This window comes from Hemiscyllium ocellatum, chromosome 33 (assembly GCF_020745735.1).
Source record: "Hemiscyllium ocellatum isolate sHemOce1 chromosome 33, sHemOce1.pat.X.cur, whole genome shotgun sequence".
In the NCBI taxonomy this organism is placed as follows: domain Eukaryota; kingdom Metazoa; phylum Chordata; class Chondrichthyes; order Orectolobiformes; family Hemiscylliidae; genus Hemiscyllium; species Hemiscyllium ocellatum.
In genome coordinates, this window is record NC_083433.1 from 26,073,289 (window position 1) to 26,093,231 (window position 19,943).

General features: G+C 50.3%; 1 protein-coding gene across 1 annotated transcript; it reads right to left on the minus strand.

Moving 5' to 3' along the window:
* Window positions 1-1,165: 1,165 nt before the first annotated feature.
* Window positions 1,166-18,373, minus strand: LOC132831232 (germ cell-specific gene 1-like protein). The gene is made up of 6 exons (XM_060849242.1): window positions 18,236-18,373; window positions 17,063-17,336; window positions 13,561-13,608; window positions 12,178-12,330; window positions 6,231-6,342; window positions 1,166-1,472 (listed from the first exon to the last, which is right to left on the minus strand). The coding sequence occupies exons 1-6, from the start codon at window positions 18,371-18,373 to the stop codon at window positions 1,220-1,222; spliced, it is 978 nt and encodes a 325-aa protein (XP_060705225.1). The 3' UTR covers window positions 1,166-1,219.
* Between the last annotated feature and the right edge of the window lie 1,570 nt (window positions 18,374-19,943).

The following is a 19,943-nucleotide window of genomic DNA, read 5'->3' on the forward strand; positions in this document are numbered from 1 at the left end:
TGAGGCAGCAGTGCTAACCACTGTGCCACCGTGCCACCCACGATTTCTCATTCACCACTTTTCCCTGAACAGCTCCTCTGTCGTGCTCCCTCTCTCTCTCTCTCTCAGTCGGACTTCCTTCTCTGTCCCAGCACCTTGCCTTTCTCTCTCTCTCTCTCAAACACTCTTCCCCTGAGGCCTTTTCAGTTTCTCACCTTGGAGAACCGAAACGCTTCCTCCCCTCGGTGTCACACATATAACCCAGCCTTTTCCGAGACTGTTTGAGGAAATACAGGATTATCCTGGCACAGGTTACAGGCCTGTCCTCCTACACACACTGTACCGTTCCCACCCCTCACACCTAATGTAGAACAGTAGAGCACAAGACCAGGCCCTTCGGCCCACCATGTCTGTGCTGACCATGATGCCATTCTAAACTAACCCCCACCTGCCTGCACATGGTCCATTCCGGTCTATTCCCTGCTGGTCCAAGTGACTCTTAAACATTGCTATTGGATCAGCTTCCCCACCTCCCGGATGAGCACGTTCCAGGCACCGCCCACCCTCTGTGTAAGGAACTTTCCTCCCACCTAGAATGCAGGCAGAGGTCATTCAGCCCATTGGGTCTAGAACAAGCCCCCCCGACCTATTAGGGAGAAAGTGAGGATTGCAGATACTGGAGATCAGAGTCAAAGTGTATGGTGCTGGAAAAGCTCAGCAGGTCAGGCAGCATCCGAGGAGCAGGAGAGTCGACGATTCCTGATGTTCCTGATAAAGAGCTTATGCTCAAAACGTCAAATCTCCCGTTCCTCTTCCAGCGCCACTCTTTTTGGCCCTCAATCTATCCCCACGCTTAGCGTGCTTAATCCATCCAACCTGCACATCTTTGGATTGTGGGAGGAACCCACACAGACACGGGGAGAATGCGCAAACTCAACACGCAACACAGACAGTCAGCCAAGGCTGGAATCGAACCCAGGCGCTGTGAGGCCGCAGTCAGCTAACCACTGAGCCACCGCGCAGCCCTATTGGCTGATGGTATGGTCGCTCACATTGTAGCTGGTTCCTGCTGACAATCCTACTCAGTGACTGGGAGAGAAACTGATTTCCAAACACCAACCTCCAGGAGGGGCTCAATCTGACCACGGCTCAGTTTTTTTTTATTGGGGAAAGCTTTTACGTTGACAATATCGGAAAGGGATCGTATCGATGAAGGCAGAGACAGTCTGTCTTCCCGCAGTTAACAACATTCATCACCAAGGGACGCGGTGTCGAGTTCGTCTGCTGGTGGCCTGCAGGTCAGGAGGCCGAGAACCGGATCGGGAAAGGTTTGGACTGAGCGACTGGACCGTCTCGGGAGAGAATCCAGCCCCCGCACCGAATAGCGCTGGCAGGTTTTCTGCAGCTGGTTAAACTCGAGGATTGTCTTGGTGTAGCTGTTCAGAGCAGTGACTGAGGAGGCCATGCAGAAGGTGAAGGAAGCCCAAGCGAAACTGGAAAACAGGCAGAGAGTGAGCGGTCACCAGAAACAGACAACAAGGCCCGACAAGGGCCTGACTCCCTGGACCACCTCGGAGAAAACTGAGGCCTGGCCAGCACGAGAACAAGACCCAACCTCTCAGTGACCCGACACGAAGGTGCCCCGACGGCCACATGACCCTGCCCAAGAGCCCTCATGAATTAGGCCCAGGACCCCATTGGTTGCACCTACTTACCTTGTTGACGCTGGAGGTACAAGGCCAGAGGCCTTCTGGCCTGTCACAGGCCCAACCTTGTGGAACCCCAGAATCAAGGCCCGACCAGCGGTGGAACCAGGAGTATTCTGACCTGACATTGAGGAGGCCTGACCAAACTGACCGTCAGGCCCACCCAATCCCTAAGAATGCTCAAGGCCGCGACTGGTGCTCAGGACCCCATCGGGAGTGCCCACACGGCGCAGCAGACATTCCTCACCGATACCTGGGATTGATTAGGAGCAACCACCTACCCAGGAAATGTGGGAGACACACTGGACGTCCGATGAGACTGAAACTTCAGGGTTTCAAGGACCCCCTCCCCAGAATACTCCTGGCAAACATCCAGAACATTGAGAACAAAACGGATGAACTTAAAGTGAGACTCACCTTCCAGAGGAGAATGCTGTGTACTCGGGTTTTACAGAGAGATGGCTCACTCCTGTTGCACCTCACACCCTGAGGGTTTCCCAGTTCTCCAAACGTTGGTGTCCTCAAGCCAGGGAGGGTGGGGCCTACCTCTTGACCAACACCTCCTGGTGTTCAGGCATGGGCGATCCAGACAGGTTAATGTTTCCCCGGAACATCTCATGGTAAAGCGCCATCCCTATGACCCTATGATGTGCGCGTTCACTTCCCCCACCCTGACAGCAGTCTACGTCCCACCCCACACCAAAGTGAAGAGTGCTCTTGATGAAGCCTTGAGACTGAATATTCCGAGGCCTTGTTTATTGTAGCTTCAACCAGGCCAACCTCAGGAATGTGCGACCAAAATACCATTAACACGTCGCCTGTCTCACCAGCAGCCTGAACAGGGTTGACCGTTGCTACACAACCATCAGAAATGTCAACCATTCCATTACCCCATCTGTACTTTGGACTATCAGATCACCCTCTGTGCTCCTCACCTGGCCTACAAGCAGAAAGTGAAGCGCGAGGACCCTCAGTACAGAAGGTAATGCAGGGTTGGTCTGAGGCAACGGAACAATTTCTACAGAACTGCTTCGAGTCAGTGACTTGGCCATACGTAAGAACTCAGCCGGGTAAAAAATGAGGTCTGCAGATGCTGGAGATCACAGCTGAAAATGTGTTGCTGGTTAAAGCCGCCACAAGTTCACCTGCACCTCCACACACATCATCTATTGCATCTGCTGCACCCGATGTGGCCTCCTCTATATTGGGGAGACGGGGCCGCTTACTTGCGGAACGCTTCAGAGAACACCTCTGGGACGCCCGGACCAACCAACCCAACCACCCCGTGGCCTAACACTCAACTCCCCCTCCCACTCTGCCAAGGACATGCAGGTCCTTGGACTCCTCCACCGGCAGAACATAACAACACGACGGCTGGAGGAGGAGCGCCTCATGTTCCGCCTGGGAACCCTCCAACCACAAGGGATGAACTCAGATTTCTCCAGTTTCCTCATTTCCCCTCCCCCCCACCTTGTCTCAGTCGGTTCCCTCAACTCAGCACCGCCCTCCTAACCTGCAATCCTCTTCCTGACCTCTCCGCCCCCACCCCACTCCGGCCTATCACCCTCACCTTGACCTCCTTCCACCTATCACATCTCCATCGCCTCTCCCCCAAGTCCCTCCTCCCTACCTTTTATCTTAGCCTGCCTGGCACACACTCCTCATTCCTGATGAAGGGCTTATGCCCGAAACGTCGAATTTCCTGTTCCTTGGATGCTGCCTAACCTGCTGTGCTTTAACCAGCAACACATTTTCAGCGGTAAGAACTCAGCTGCCAACCTAAATGAGTATGTCACTACAGTTATAGACTTCAGTACGTAGAGGACTATGTGCTGACGACGTTAATCTGAATGTTCCCCAATCAAAAACCGTGGAGACCCACTTCCTATTGGAGTCCAGGTCTGAGCCATTCAAGTCGGGTGACCCTGACCTATACAGATAATCCACCAGAGATGCCAAGAGGCAACAGCAAACTAAGCTCGAGACTCAGACTAACCACACGGACACCCATTGTTTATGGTAAGGCTTACATGACATGATTATTCCTGATGAAGGGCTTATGCTCGAAACGTCGAATTCTCTATTCCTGAGATGCTGCCTGGCCTGCTGTGCTTTGACCAGCAACACATTTGCAGCTGTGATCTCCAGCATCTGCAGACCTCATTTTTTACATGACATAAAGGGCTACAAAGCCAAGCTGAACAGAATCATGGGTAACAGAACATCCCCACCCACCGAGCTCAATGCATTCTACACTTGCTCTGGACAGAAGGTCATTGAAACGATGTCACCTATCCCATCAGCCTCGTGTGTATCTGTATCCATGGTCACCACTGCTGATGTCAGACTGGCCTTCTCAAGAGTGAGCCCACGGAAAGTGACCGGCTTGGATGGACCCTCCGGTCGTGTATTCAGATCCTGTGAGGCAGAGATTGGCCACTGAGTTCTTGAATACAGACCGGTCCACAGACCCGAAGCAGTCCTGCAGAAAGCGTTCCGTTGCCTCAGACCAACCCTGCATTAGCTTCTGTACTGAGGGTCCTCACGCTTCACTTACTGCTTGTGGGCCAGGCTGAGGAGCACAGAGGGTGCTCTCCGAAATGCAGACGGAGGATGGAGCAGTAGGCATCTCTGATGGTTGGACAGCAATGCTCAAAGATGGGTGGGCCCTCTGCAGACATCTTTAACCTCTCCTGACTACGATCTGAGGTTCCCACCTCCTTCAAGAAGACCACCATCATAACCAGTGGAGAAAGTGAGGACTGCAGATGCTGGAGATCAGAGCTGAAAATGTGTTGCTGGAAAAGCGCAGCAGGTCAGGCAGCATCCAAGGAGCAGGAGAGTCGACGTTTCGGGCATGAGCCCTTCTTGAAGAATTCCTGAAGAAGGGCTCATGCCTGAAACGTTGATTCTCCTGCTCTTTGGATGCTGCCATGATACCCAGTGCCAAACAAAACTCCCGTGCCTCAGTGCCTCTGCCCAGTGGCTCTGCCCTCCAGTGCTGTGAAGTGCTTTGAGAGGTTAATCATGGCTCACGCTAACTCCAGCCTGTCAGATTACCCCAATCCTTCGCTATTCACCTCCTGGCACCACAGACATCTCCCTGGCCCTACACTCATCCCTGGAACATCTGGATAATAAGGACAGCTACATCAGGCTCCTACATATTGATGAAAAGCTCCAACATCATAATTCCAACCAGACCCCCACCTCGACACTCTGTGACTGAGGACTCTGCTCCCCGCTCTGCAACCAAATCCTCACTTCCTAACTTGTAATCCACAACACCCGTGCCCCACAAAGCCCCTTACCCTACTCCTTACACACTCATAACTGTGTGGCCAATTTCCACACCAACCCCATTAACAAATTTGCTGATGACACCACTTTTATAGCTTGGATTTCAAACAATGATGGGACAGAGCACAGGGGGAGAGACGGCCTTCTGAGCAGTGTGGTGTAAAGACAACCGTCTCTCCCTCGATGTCAGCGCAGTGAAGGAGCTGGCCATCGAGCTCGGCGAGCAGAGTGGAAGGCATGCCCCCCTGTGTCAGCGGCGCTGAGTTGGAGATGGTGGACAACACCACATTCCCGGGAGTGACGATCGCCAACAATCCGTCCTGGTCCACCCTCGCTGACACAATGGTCGGGAAGGCACAACAACGTCTCCACTTCCTCAGGAGGCTACGGAAATTCGGCACGTCCACAAGGACTCTCACCACTTTTTATAGGTTCACTGTAGAAAGCTCTTCCCAGGATCGCAAGAAACGTCAGAGAGTCAGATTTCTCCAGTTTCCTCACTTCCCCTCCCCCCACCTTGTCTCAGTCCCAACCCTCGAACTCAGCACCGCCTGCAATCTTCTTCCTGACCTCTCCGCCCCCACCCCACTCCGGCCTATCACCCTCACCTTAACCTCCTTCTGCCTATCGCATTTCCAACACCCCTCCCCCAAGTTTTTCTCTTAGCCTGCTGGACACTCTCTCCTCATTCCTGAAGAAGGGCTCATGCCTGAAACGTCGACTCTCCTGCTCCTTGGATGCTGCCTGACCTGCTGCGCTTTTCCAGCAACACATTTTCAGTCATGAACACAGCCCAGCCCATCACCCAAACCAGCCCTTCCACCCCATTGGCTCCATCTACACTTCCCACTGCCTCGGGAAAGCAGCCAACATCAAAGACCCCTCCCACCCCCCGGTTATACTCTCTCCCACCCCCTTCCATCAGGCAGAGGATATAAAAGTTTGAACACGTGTCTGAACAGACTCAAGAGCAGTTTCTTTCCTGCTGTTAGCAGACGTTTGAACAGATCTCTCAAATGTTAATGCTGATCTCTCTCTCTCTCTCTCTATACCTTCTCTGTGGCTGTGACACTGTCTCCTGCACTCTGTTCCCCTGATGCACTGTGTACGGTACAATACACCTGGAGAGCATGCAAAACAACACTTTTGTGTTGTACATGTGAAGCAATAAATCATATCAAATCAAATGAGGCGTTGGCATTCCCCCCCCCACACACACACACACACACAGAGTGAGGTACTCACTAGAAGGACCAGCCAAAGTCCCAGCGATAGGGTCTCCAGTCCTCAGGCCCTTGACTCGCTGTCACGTGGAAAACCTGCGAGTACATCATATGGGCGACCATTCCGAGCAACCCTGAGGGCAAAGGGATAGAATCTCTCTCAGTCTCACACTCTCACACTGACACACACTCACTGAACCACACACACTAACACACACTGACACACTCTCATTGACACACGCACACACACAGACAGACACATTCTCACTGACACACACTGACACACTCTCATTGACACACACACACTGACACACTCACACTGACACACTCTCATTGACACACACACACTGACACACTCTCACTGACACACACCCACACTGACACACTCTCATTACACACACACTGACACACTCTCATTGACACACACCCACACTGACACACTCTCATTACACACACACTGACACATTCTCACTGACACACTCTCACTGACACACTCACACTGACACACACTGACACACACACACTGACACACTCTCACTGACACATTCGCACTGACACACACTGACACATTCGCACTGACACACACTGACACACTCTCACTGACACACACACTGACACACTCTCACTGACACACTCTCATTGACACACCCTCACTGACACACTCTCACTGACACACTCTCACTGACACACTCTCATTGACACACACACACACTGACACATTCTCACTGACACACACTCTCACACTCTCATTGACACACACACACACTGACACATTCTCACTGACACACACTGACACACTCTCACTGACACACTCTCACTGACACACACTGACACACTCTCATTGACACACACACACACACTGACACATTCTCACTGACACACACTGACACACTCTCACTGACACACACACTCTGACACACTCACACTGACACACACACAGACACACACACACTGACACACTCTCATTGAAACACACACACTGACACACTCTCACTGACACACACTAACACACTCACACTGACACACACAGACACATTCGCACTGACACACACTGACACACTCTCACTGACACACACACACTGACACACTCACACTGACACACACAGACACATTCGCACTGACACACACTGACACACTCTCACTGACACACACCCACACTGACACACTCTCATTGACACACACACACACTGACACATACTGACACACTTTCATTGACACACACACACTGACACATTCTCACTGACACACACTGACACACTCTCATTGACACACACACACTGACACATTCTCACTGACACACTTTCATTGACACACACACTGACACATTCTCACTGACACACACTGACACACTCTCATTGACACACACACACTGACACATTCTCACTGACACATTCTCACTGACACACTTTCATTGACACACACACACTGACACATTCTCACTGACACACACTGACACACTCTCATTGACACACACACACTGACACACTCTCACTGACACACACACTGACACACTCACTGACACACACAGAGACACATTCGCACTGACACACACTGACACACTCACACTGACACACTCTCATTGACACACACACCCTGACACACTCTCACTGACACACACACAGACACATTCGCACTGACACACACACAGACACACTCTCACTGACACACACTCATTGACACACCCACACTGACACACTCTCACTGACACACTCTCATTGACACACACACACTGACCCATTCTCACTGACACACTCTCATTGACACACACACACTGACACACTCTCACTGACACACACACACACTGACACATTCTCACTGACACACTCACACTGACACATTCTCACTGACACATTCTCACTGACACACACTGACACACTCTCACTGACACATACACACACACTGACACACTCTCACTGACACAAACACACTGACACACTCACTGACACACACACACACTGACACACTCTCACTGACACACACTGACACACTCTCACTACACACACACAGACACACACAGACACACACTGACACACTCTCACTGACACACACTGACACACTCTCATTGACACACACACACACACTGACACATTCTCACTGACACACACTGACACACTCTCATTGACACACACACACACACACACTGGCACACACTGACACACTCTCACTGACACACACACACACTGACACACTCTCACTACACACACACACAGACACACACTGACACACACACACACTGACACACTCTCACACTCTCATTGACACACACACACTGACACATTCTCACTGACACTCTCATTGACACACACACACTGACACACTCTCATTGACACACACTGACACACTCTCACTGACACACACACGCTGACACACTCTCATTGACACACACTGACACACTCTCATTGACACACACACACTGACACATTCTCACTGACACACACTGACACACTCTCATTGACACATACACACACACACTGACACACTCTCACTGACACACACACACACTGACACACTCTCACTGACACACACTGACACACTCTCATTGACACACACACACACACATACACTGGCACACACTGACACACTCTCACTGACACACACACACACTAACTCTCATTGACACACACTGACACACTCTCATTGACACACACACTGACACATTCTCACTGACACACACTGACACACTCTCACTAACACACACACATTCTCACTGACACACACACAGACACATTCTCACTGACACACTGACACACTCTCATTGTGTCAGTGTGTGTGTGTCAATGAGTGTGTGTCAGTGTGTGTGTGTCACTCTCATTGACACAATGACAGATTCTCACTGACACATTCTCATTGACACACTCACAGACACACTGACAGAATCTCACTGACACACTCATTGACACACTGACTGACACTCATTAATACACACACTGACACACTTTCATTGACACACAATGACAGATTTTCACTGACACACTCATTGATACTCACTGACAGAATCTCACTGACACACACACAGAGATTCTCACTGAAACACTCTTTGACACACTCGCTGACACACTCACAGATTCTCACTGACACACTGACAGAATCTCACTGACACACTCTCATTGACACACTGACATTCTCACTGACACACTCATTAACACGCACACACTGACACATTCTAACACACACTGACACTCTCATTGACACACACACACAGATTTTCATTGACACACTCTCACACACCACTGAGACCCTCATAGAGACATACACCAACACACACATTCTCACACACTGACACTCTCTTGCACACTGACATACAAAGGTGATTTGTGCATATTGTCACACATTAACACACATATTTATAGGTGCTTACATAGTGACATTCACACTGGCATTCACTAACATACACAGTCACCCAGCATCACAGTCTCACACACAGGCACTCACACAGACCCCTACGAGCACTAACTAACACACTGTGCACACATTGCTATTTAGAAATATAGGCATTCACCCTTCCAGACTCCAGCATAAACACAAACACTACATTTACGTACTAGTGCTGTCAGTATCGACAATGCTGTGCCTGTATTTACAGAATTGTAGTCTTTATACATACATAGTCACTACAACAATTCAATTCTATCCAAAGATATAATAAAGTATATTTTTGAAATTACAAGTAATCTTCCCCTGTCCTGGGAGTGTTTGATGAGGGACGGTGTAGTGGAAGCTTTACTCTGTATCGAACCCTGTGCAGTCCCTGTCCTGGGAGTGTTTGATGGGGGAAAGTGTAGGAGGAGCTTTACTCTATATCTAACCACATGCTGTCCGTGTCCTGGGAGTGTTTGATGGGGGACGGTATAGTGGTAGCTTTACTCTATATCTAACCACATGCTGTCCGTGTCCTGGGAGTGTTTGATGGGGGACGGTGTAGAGGGAGCTTTACTTTGTATCTAACCATATGCTTTCCATGTCCTGGGAATGTTTGATGGGGGATGGTGTAGTGGGAGCTTTACTCTGTATCTAACCACATGCTGTCCCTGTCCTGGGAGTATTTGATGGGGGACAGTGTAGAGGAAGCTTTACTCTGTATCTAACCCTGTGCTGGCCATGTCCTGGGAATGTTTGATGGGGGAAATTGTAGAGCGAGCTTTACTAAGCTACTAATCCCCTGCTGTCCCTGGCCTGGGAATGTTTGATGGGGAACAGTGTAGAGGGAGCTTTACTCTGTATCTAACCGTGTGCTGTCCCTGTCCCTGGGAGTGTTTGATGGGGAACAGTGTAGAGGGAGCTTTACTCTGTATCTAACCCCGTGCTGTCCCTGCCCTGGGAGTGTTTGATGGGGAACAGTGTAAAGGAAGCTTTACTCTGTATCTAACCCCGTGCTATCCCTGTCCCTGGGAATGTTTGATGGGGAACAGTGTAGAGGGAGCTTTACTCTGTATCTAACCCTGTGCTGTGCCTGTCCTGGGAGTGTTTGTTGGGGACAGTGTAGATGAAGCTTTACTCTGTATCTAACCCCGTGCTGTCCCTGTCCTTGGACTGTTTGGTGGGGACAGTGTTGAGGGAGCTTTACTCTGTATCTAACCCCGTGCTGTCCCTGCCCTGGGAGTGTTTGATGGGGGAAATTGGGGAGAGAGCTTAACTAAGCTTTTAATCCCCTGCTGTCTCTGTCTTGGGAGAGTTTGATGGGGGATGGTGTAGTGGGTGATTTAATCTGTATCTAACCTAATGCTGTCCCTGTCCTGGGAGTGTATGATGGAGGGACAGTGTAGAGGAAGTTTTACTCTGTATCTAACCCCGTGCTGTCCCTGTCCTGGGAGTATTTGATGGGGGACAGTGTTGAGGGAGCTTTACTCTGTATCTAACGCCGTGCTGTCCCTGTCCTGGGAGTGTTTGATGGGGGACAGTGTAGAGGGTGCTTTACTCTGTATCTAACCCCGTGCTGTGCCTGTCCTGGGAGTGTTTGTTGGGGACAGTGTAGATGAAGCTTTACTCTGTATCTAACCCCGTGCTGTCCCTGTCCTTGGACTGTTTGGTGGGGACAGTGTTGAGGGAGCTTTACTCTGTATCTAATCCTGTGCTGTCCCTGTCCTGGGAGTGTTTGTTGGGGACAGTGTAGATGAAGCTTTACTCTGTATCTAACCCCGTGCTGTCCCTGTCCTTGGACTGTTTGGTGGGGACAGTGTGGAGGGAGCTTTACTCCGTATCTAACTCCAAGCTGTCCCTGTCCTGAGAGTATTTGAAGGCGGACAGTGTAGAGGGAGCTTTACTCTGTATCTAACCCCGTGCTGTCCCTGTCCTGGGAGTGTTTGTTGGGGACAGTGTAGAGGGTGCTTTACTCTGTATCTAACCCTGTGCTGTCCCTGTCTTGGGATGTTTGATGGGGGACAGTGCAAAGGAGGCTTCACTTTCAGTTTAAAATGGTAGGGAAAGCTTTACTCAGTGTCTAATTACAGTGGTGTCCTGGGAGTGTTTGATGGGGTGGTGTGGAATGCAGTGTGGAAGGAGCTTTACTCTGTATCTAACCCTGCGCTGTCCCTGTCTTGGGAGTGTTTGTTGGGGACAGTGTAGAGGGAGCTTCACTCTGTGTCTAACCCCGTGCTGTCCCTGTCCTGGGAGTGTTTGTTGGGGACAGTGTAGAGGGAGCTTCACTCTGTGTCTAACCCTGCGCTGTCCGTGTCCTGGGAGTGTTTGTTGGGGACAGTGTAGAGGGAGCTTTACTCTGTATCTAACCCCGTGCTGTCCCTGTCCTGGGAGTGTTTGTTGGGGACAGTGTAGAGGGAGCTTTACTCTGTATCTAACCCCGTGCTGTCCCTGTCCTGGGAGTGTTTGTTGGGGACAGTGTAGAGGGAGCTTTACTCTGTATCTAACCCCGTGCTGTCCCTGTCCTGGAAGTGTTTGATGGGGGACAGTGTAGAGGGAGCTTTACTCAGTATCTAATCCTGTGGATGCTCTGATAATATTTGACACTTCCTTACCCGATAAAACAGAGAAAATGGCTGCAAACGCGTTGAGTTTGAGGCCACAGGTAGGGTTGCCAGATAAACAGAAGTCTAACCCCATCAGCAGGAAACTGAAGGAGAGCAGGCCAACATGGAGAACCTCAGAGACCAACGAGAGCCACAGGATACCTGGTAAATAGCACAGAGAGAGACACACGGAGACAGAGAGAGTGTGGATTAGGGAGTCAGTCAGCATCAGTCCCAATATGAGACCATTCAAGAGACAAAGAGCAAGTGACAGACGAGACAAACTAATGAGAAATGGCAGACAGAAAGATCAAAAAGTACAGGTGAGCTAGAGAAAATCTGAAAGGCAGTGAGACAGTTGTAGATAGACTCAGACAGACAGGAATATGAAATGACTCACAAATAACAAGATGAGAATGTGAGAGAGACAGGAGACAGGCCTGACAGCACACACTAGGCCAAGGGAGAGACCAGGCCTGACAGCACACACTAGGCAAGGGAGAGAACAGAGAGACCAGGCCTGACAGCACACACTAGGCCAAGGGAGAGACCAGGCCTGACAGCACACACTAGGCAAGGGAGAGAACAGAGAGACCAGGCCTGACAGCACACACTAGGCCGAGGGAGAGACCAGGCCTGACAGCACACACTAGGCAAGGGAGAGAACAGAGAGACCAGGCCTGACAGCACACACTAGGCCAAGGGAGAGACCAGGCCTGACAGCACACACTAGGCAAGGGAGAGAACAGAGAGACCAGGCCTGACAGCACACACTAGGCCGAGGGAGAGACCAGGCCTGACAGCACACACTAGGCCGAGGGAGAGACTAGGCCTGACAGCACACACTAGGCAAGGGAGAGACCAGAGAGACTAGGCCTGAGAGCGATATGACGAAACTAGAGCAGAAGTAGGCCATTCGGCCCACCGAGCAATGAGTCCTGCTTTTCCCTAATAGCCCATGATTAAAAATTCATCCTTATTTAAAACAAGAAGTGAACATGTACATGTCTCACTTCACAAGAAGACTGTAACATCGGCACAGTGCGTCTTTAATCTCAAAGGGATTTATGTTCAATCACAAATTGATCTTTTGCAGCTTTTTGTGTTGAATGCTTGATTTCAGACTGAACCCGTGATGAATAATTCTCCCCAAACCCCCAGCCCCTTGCCTTCCCTCCTCACCCAACCCTCAGCTCTCACTCTCCCTCCTCTACCTCCCAGGCTATCCTCCCTCCTGCCTATCCCTCCACAAGTGCCATCACCCTCAGTGTCCCTCGCCCCCATCCCAAACCCCGTTTTCAGTCACCCTCCACCCACCCCTCCCCACTCACTCCCCATCCTCCCCTCCATGATCCATCCTCCACCAGATCCCAGCGACCTGCCCCCTCTTACCTTGCTGAGTGACGGGGGCCAAATCAATGAAACTCCGGCACCTTTCCCCTGAGGAAAAGAACAGGCAGTTACTGCATTTACATATTCACGCGAGGATGTGGGTTCAAACCCTATCATGGTGGTGGCCAGAGTTTAATAAATTGGGATTTCAGAAGCTACCTCAGTGATGGTAACCATGGCAACAAGGATTAAAAGCCCCTTGAGCTCAGTAATGCCCTTTAGGGAAGGAGACCCACCCCCCATCCTTACCCTACATGTGACCCCTGACCCACGCCAATGGGATGAACTCCTAACAGCCCCTCTAACATAGTTTTAGAGAGACAGTCAGTTCAAGGGACGATTCGAGATGGCTGGTACGATCCCAGGAATGAATGAAGGAACTAAAGGATTGAAGGGCAAGGATATGGGTCTCAGAGAGAAGAGAGTTCAAAGATGGTGAGGGGCGCAGGAGGAGAGACCTGAGAGAAAGGTGCAAGTTCATGGATGGTGCAGGCAATATTAGAGTCTTAGGGTCATACTGCATGGAAATAGACCCCTCGGTCCAACTAATCCATCCAGGCTGACCAGTATCCCCAACTAAACGAGTCCCACCTGCCTGCACTTGGCCCATATCCCTCCAAACCTTCCCTACTCATGACCCTGTCCAAACATCTGTTAAACGTTGTAACTCTACTCACATCCACCATTTCCTTTGGGAGTTCATTCCACACACGAACCACTCCCTGTGTAAAAAAAACAAAGTCGCCCCTCGTGTCTTTCTTAAAATCTTTCTTCTCTCACCTTAGTGAGTTGCCCCTAGTTTCGAAATCCCCCACCCGAGGGAAAAGACAGCTGTCTTTCATCTTATCTCTACCCCTCATGATATTATAAACTTCCAAAAGCGCAGTACAGGCCCTTCCGCCCTCGATGGTGCCTGTGGAACCAATCTGAAGCCCATCTAACCTACACTATTCCATTTTCATTCATATCTTTATCCAATGACCATTTAAATGCCCTTAAAGTTGGTGAGTCTACTCCTGTTCACACCCCTTCTACTCTCTGAGTGAAGAAACTACCTCTGACATCTGTCCTATATCTATCACCCCTCAATTTAAAGCTATGTCCCCCTCGTGCTAGCCATCACCATCTGAGGAGAAAGGCTCTCCCCCTGCCCACCCTACCTAACCCTCTGATTATCTTATATGTCTCAACTAAGTCACCTCTCGACTTTCTTCTCTCTAACAAAAGCAGCCTCAAGTCCCTCAGCTTTTCCCTGTAAGACCTTCCCTCCAAACCAGGCAAGATCCCGGTAAAATGCTGAGGCTGGAGCATCGACCAGTGCTGGTCCACTCAGTCCCTGCGTCATTTTTCGGCTAGTGTTAGTGATGAGATTAAAGTCTCAACGTTCCTCCAGTCTGATGTGGGCTTGCAGCATTATTTCCTTTTTGCTTTCGTTTCCAATCTGCACTCCTGTAATCTCTGCTTTGAACTGTGTGACCCAATGATTAATCTTCTCGTTTTCAAAGAACCGACTTTTCTCCCATTCCTCACGCAAGATAAATACCGTCGAATCGTGTGAACGCTAGGGGGAGCTGCAGGGGGAAATGAGGGCGAATAAAATCGAGGGGTTTGTGAGGAGCTTAAATACCACCCCCCGGGGAGGGGGCATTCCTCATAGCACTCTCCACAAAGCTGAGCTGGAGTCTTACCAGATACTAGGTTAAGATAAATGCTCAGCACAACACTGAGAGCCTGTCCTGTACTGTACAGTTCTCTGATCTATGTTCTAAATCCCTTCACCCATCACCCTGGTACTATCACCTACACAGGCTCCCCTTTGACTAAGCCTCAATTCTGGAATATCAATTTCAAATCCATGTCTTCACCTTCCCCCTGGGCCTTGTCCCCTCCACCTGCTCCCTATCTCTCGAAGCTAATCCAGCCTCACGAGCCTGTCCTAGATCTCTGCATCCCAGATGCTCCTGGGCCCTGACCATCGCGGATTTGTGACTGTCCCTGTACTTACAGAGCAGGGATACCCTGCCACTGTCTCTCAGCAGACCCCACTCCTTTAAGGTGACCCTTAAAGCCAGTTCCTTCTGGTCAGCCGCACAGCTATCACCTCCTGTCCCTGTAGGCCAGACTGCATTGCAGTCAATCCAGTAACGGAGACTTTGGGAGATTTCACTGAGGTCTGGGTGCTTTTGAAATCCCAGCTATTGTTCATGTGTTCAAATCCCAGCCTTTCATCAACATTCCCTCTGCCTGAGAGGAATCGTTGAGGGATAAGACAGAAAGACAGTTCCAGTCTTTAGGCCCTGTATAGACCCAGTCAAGTTTGTACGCTCTGCCTGGGCACAGTGCCAGTCCGTACACTCTGCCTGGTATTGGTGATTGGCTGGAATTGGAAGTGGGTGGTGATGGATGAGGTGAACGTGTGTTGGGGAGGGGTAGGGAGACGAGGTGAATAGTTACGGGTCTCATGGAGAAATACTTTGTGATGTGTAGCATTGACCTGAGCTCCATGAGCTGCCTATCCCTGAGGCAGGGGATTTATACAATCATCGAGATGTCCAGCACAGAAACACACCCAACTCATCCATGCTGACCAGATATCCTAAATTAATCTAACCCCGTCTGGCCCATATCCCTCTAAACCCTTCCTATTCATCTACCCATTCAGGTGCCTTTGAAATGCTATAATTGTACCAACCCCCAGTGCCAGGGGCCTGGGTACAATTCCAGACTCGGGTGACTGTCTGTGTGGACTTTGCGCATTCTCCCCGTGTGTGCGTGGGTTTCCTCCGGGTGCTCCGGTTTCCTCCCACAGTCCAAAGATGTGCAGCTTAGGTGGATTGGCCATGCTAAGTTGCCCATGATGTTCAGGGATGTGTAGGTTAGTCAGGGGAAAATGTCAGGGAATGGGTCTAAGTGGGATACTCTTCGGCGGGTCGGTGTGGACTTGTTGGGCCGAAGGGCCTGTTTCCACACTGTAGGGAATCTAATTTTAATTCTAATTCTCATGACTTGATCTAACAGCTCATTCCATACCCGCACCACTCTCTGTGTGAAAACATTGCCCCTTAGTTCTCTTTTATATCTTTCCCCTCTCACCCTAAACCTATGCCCCTCTAGTTCTGGACTCCCCCAATCCCTTGAGGGAACCCACGCAGACACGGAGCGAATGTGCAAACTCCACACAGACACTCACCCAAGGCTGGAATGGAACCTGGGTCCCTGGCACTGCGAGGCTGGTACAACTATAGCATTTAAAAGGCACCTGAATGGGTATATGAATAGGAAGGGAAAAGACTTTGTCTGTTTATCCTATCCATGCCCCTCATGATTTTATAAACCTCTATAAGGTCATCCCTCAGCCTCCGACGCTCCAGGGAAAACAGCCCCAGCCTGTTCAGCCTCTCCCTGTAGCTCAGACCCTCCAACCCTGGCAACATCCTTGTAAATCTTTTCTGAACCCTGTCACGTTTCAAGATACCAGAGAGAGAGATCGGAATTTTCAGACCTGTGCCTGTGATGTTCTCTTCACAGGAGATCCAGATCCCCGTGTGGAATGATCGGAAGGTGAAACGATCGTCTCCCATTTCCCAGTTGTACTGGCTGTGCCCAGTGCTGCTGTCCGCCCCTGTCTCCATGTCCAGGGGAACGGTGCAGTCTGTCCTCCTGAACTCGGTACAGGCAGGTTTGAGTATTCTCTGTGTCCCGACACACCAGTACGTGCTGCTCAGAGCCACGGCTGATAGACCCACAGCGAGAACATTCAACACCAGCGAGACGGTGTCCCGGTTCATGGACAAACAGCCCATCCCAAAGCCGGCTGCCTGCAGAACACAACCACAAAGACCCTGAGTGAGGACAGATGGTACAACACCACTCCATCAAATTAAACCAAACGGCTGACTCTCAAGGGCTGCATCATTCAAGGTTTCAGGTTTCACCCCCTCACATTCACTGTCGGAGGGTCAGTGCTGAGGGAGTGCTGCACTGTGGGAGGGTCAGTGCTGAGAGCGTGTTGCACTGTCACAGGGTCAGTGCTGAGGGAGTGCTGCACTGTCACAGGGTCAGTGCTGAGGGAGTGCTGCACTGTCACAGGGTCAGTGCTGAGGGAGTGCTGCACTGTCACAGGGTCAGTGCTGAGGGAGTGCTGCACTGTCACAGGGTCAGTGCTGAGGGAGTGCTGCACTGTCAGAGGGTCAGTGCTGAGGGAGTACTGCACTGTCGGAGAGTCAGTGCTGAGGGAGTGCTGCACTGTCAGAGAGTCAGTGCTGAGGGAGTACTGCACTGTCGGAGAGTCACTGGCATTAGTGTCTCTCCGTGATTTTACACTAAGGGATGGCTGGACACTGTGGAATGAACTCGATAGATTATCGAAAGCTGTATTTTGAGGTTCTCTACGATGGAAGCCGATTCCGTTATCCCTCATGTGTGCCCAGATGAGACAAGCGACTGCATTAATCACATTTATAGACAGCAATTACACACTTTGAAGACAATTATCTCACAGTGAACTCTGAAAACACAAGAATATTGTTTAAGATAACGTTCTGCCTCACCTGGCTGGGGGGATGATGTTCAGTCTGCTGATTCTCCCGTTAGTAATAAAATTCCCTTCCTGACAGGGCTGGCTTTGAATTGACCGCAGTTTAATCCCAGATCTGGTCTTCAATTTGATTCTAATCCTTTGTCCTGTAAAAGCAGTCGCTTTTTCGCTGATTGAAAACAGCTTTTTTTTTTCAAATTCAACCCTGGGAATGACGTTGGCAAAGCCAGCATTTTTAAAAAGAGAAGGTCTCATTCTTTTCCAGCACGCGGTCATGTCTGGCAAGGTGAGAGGATATTGTCCGTCCCCAATTGCCCTATCGCTGAGCTGCCTTCTCGTCACTCTGTGGGGTGGACACAACAGCGCCTTGAGGGAGGGAGCTCCAGGATTTCGACCCAACCACGCTGAAGGGACGGCAATAGATTTCCAAGTCGGGATGGTGAGTGGCTCAGAGGGGATCTTGCAGGAGTCGGTGTTCCCGTGTATCTGCAGTCCCTTGTCCTTCGAGATGGAAGTGGCTGTGGGTTTGGAAGGCACTGTCTCGGGAGTCACCACCTTCCCTGACGGGGACACCTCAGAGGACTGTTCGGAGTCGGCTGCCATGTTGGCATGAGACTGGAGTCACGTATAAATAGTCCCAGAGAGGAGATGAAACCAAGATTCAGTCCCTCTAGCTTGTTCCACTGTTCAGTCAGATTGGTGCTGATGTGTGCCTCAGTTGTATTTAGACTAGACTAGACTTCCTACAGTGTGGAAACAGGCCCTTCATCCCAACAGGTCCATACTGACCCTGCAATGAGTAAACCACCCAGATCCATTTCCCTCTGACTAAAGCACCTAACCCTCTGGGCAATGTAGCATGGCCAATTCACCTAACCTGCACATCTTTGGACTGTGGGAGGAAACCGGAGCACCCGGAGGAAACCCACGCAGACACGGGGAGAATTTGCAGTCGCCCCAGGCTGGAATTGAACCCTGGAGCTGTGAGGCAGCAGCAGTAACCACTGAGCCACCGTGCCACATTATGGGTCACCCATCTCCTCCTTTTATTCACCACACCACCTTTCTGTAAGCCTGCGTTTCAATCCTAATCATCCTTTAAGCTCGTTATTAATTGTTTTATTTAATATCTATATGTGGCCCAATTCATACTCCAATCTTCTCAGCATTATTGAGGAGGAAATACAGGATTTACACGATCAACTGAATGAAATTCAATCTATATTACTGTCTTCATTGGAAATAAATGTAAGTTATAAAACCTTAATTCCTTCCATTACATGCGACATTATTGGCTAGACCAGCATTTACTTGCCTGTCCTGAATTGTTCCTGGAGACAATTCTTAAATTACTGCAGTTGCTGGGGGTTGAGGTGGACCCAGAGGGAGGGAGGGAGGGAATTCCAGGATTCTGACCCAGCGATACTGAAGGAACAGTGACATATTTCCAAGTCAGGACGGTGGAGGGGAATTTGCAGTTAGTCCTATTCTCAAGATGTGGAGGTGCCAGTGTTGGGGGTGGACAAAGTCAAAAACAAAAATCACACCACACCAGGTTACTGTCCAGCAGGTTTATTTGAAGTCACAGGCTTTCGGAGTGCCTCTCTCCACCTGTGAGCTGGAGAGAAGCGCACAGAATTTATAGGTGGAGAGATACGGGCAAGATAATTCCAGGTAATGAAAAACGTACAGACAGTGTGAACAGAGTCTCTACGGGCTTAATAACAAGACTTCGCAGGTAACCAAGCAGAAAAGATCTATTTAGTTAAGATTTCTAGATGACCGTAGTTTCGGGGTGGCACAATGGCTCAGTGGTTAGCACTGCTGCCTCACAGCACCAGGGCCC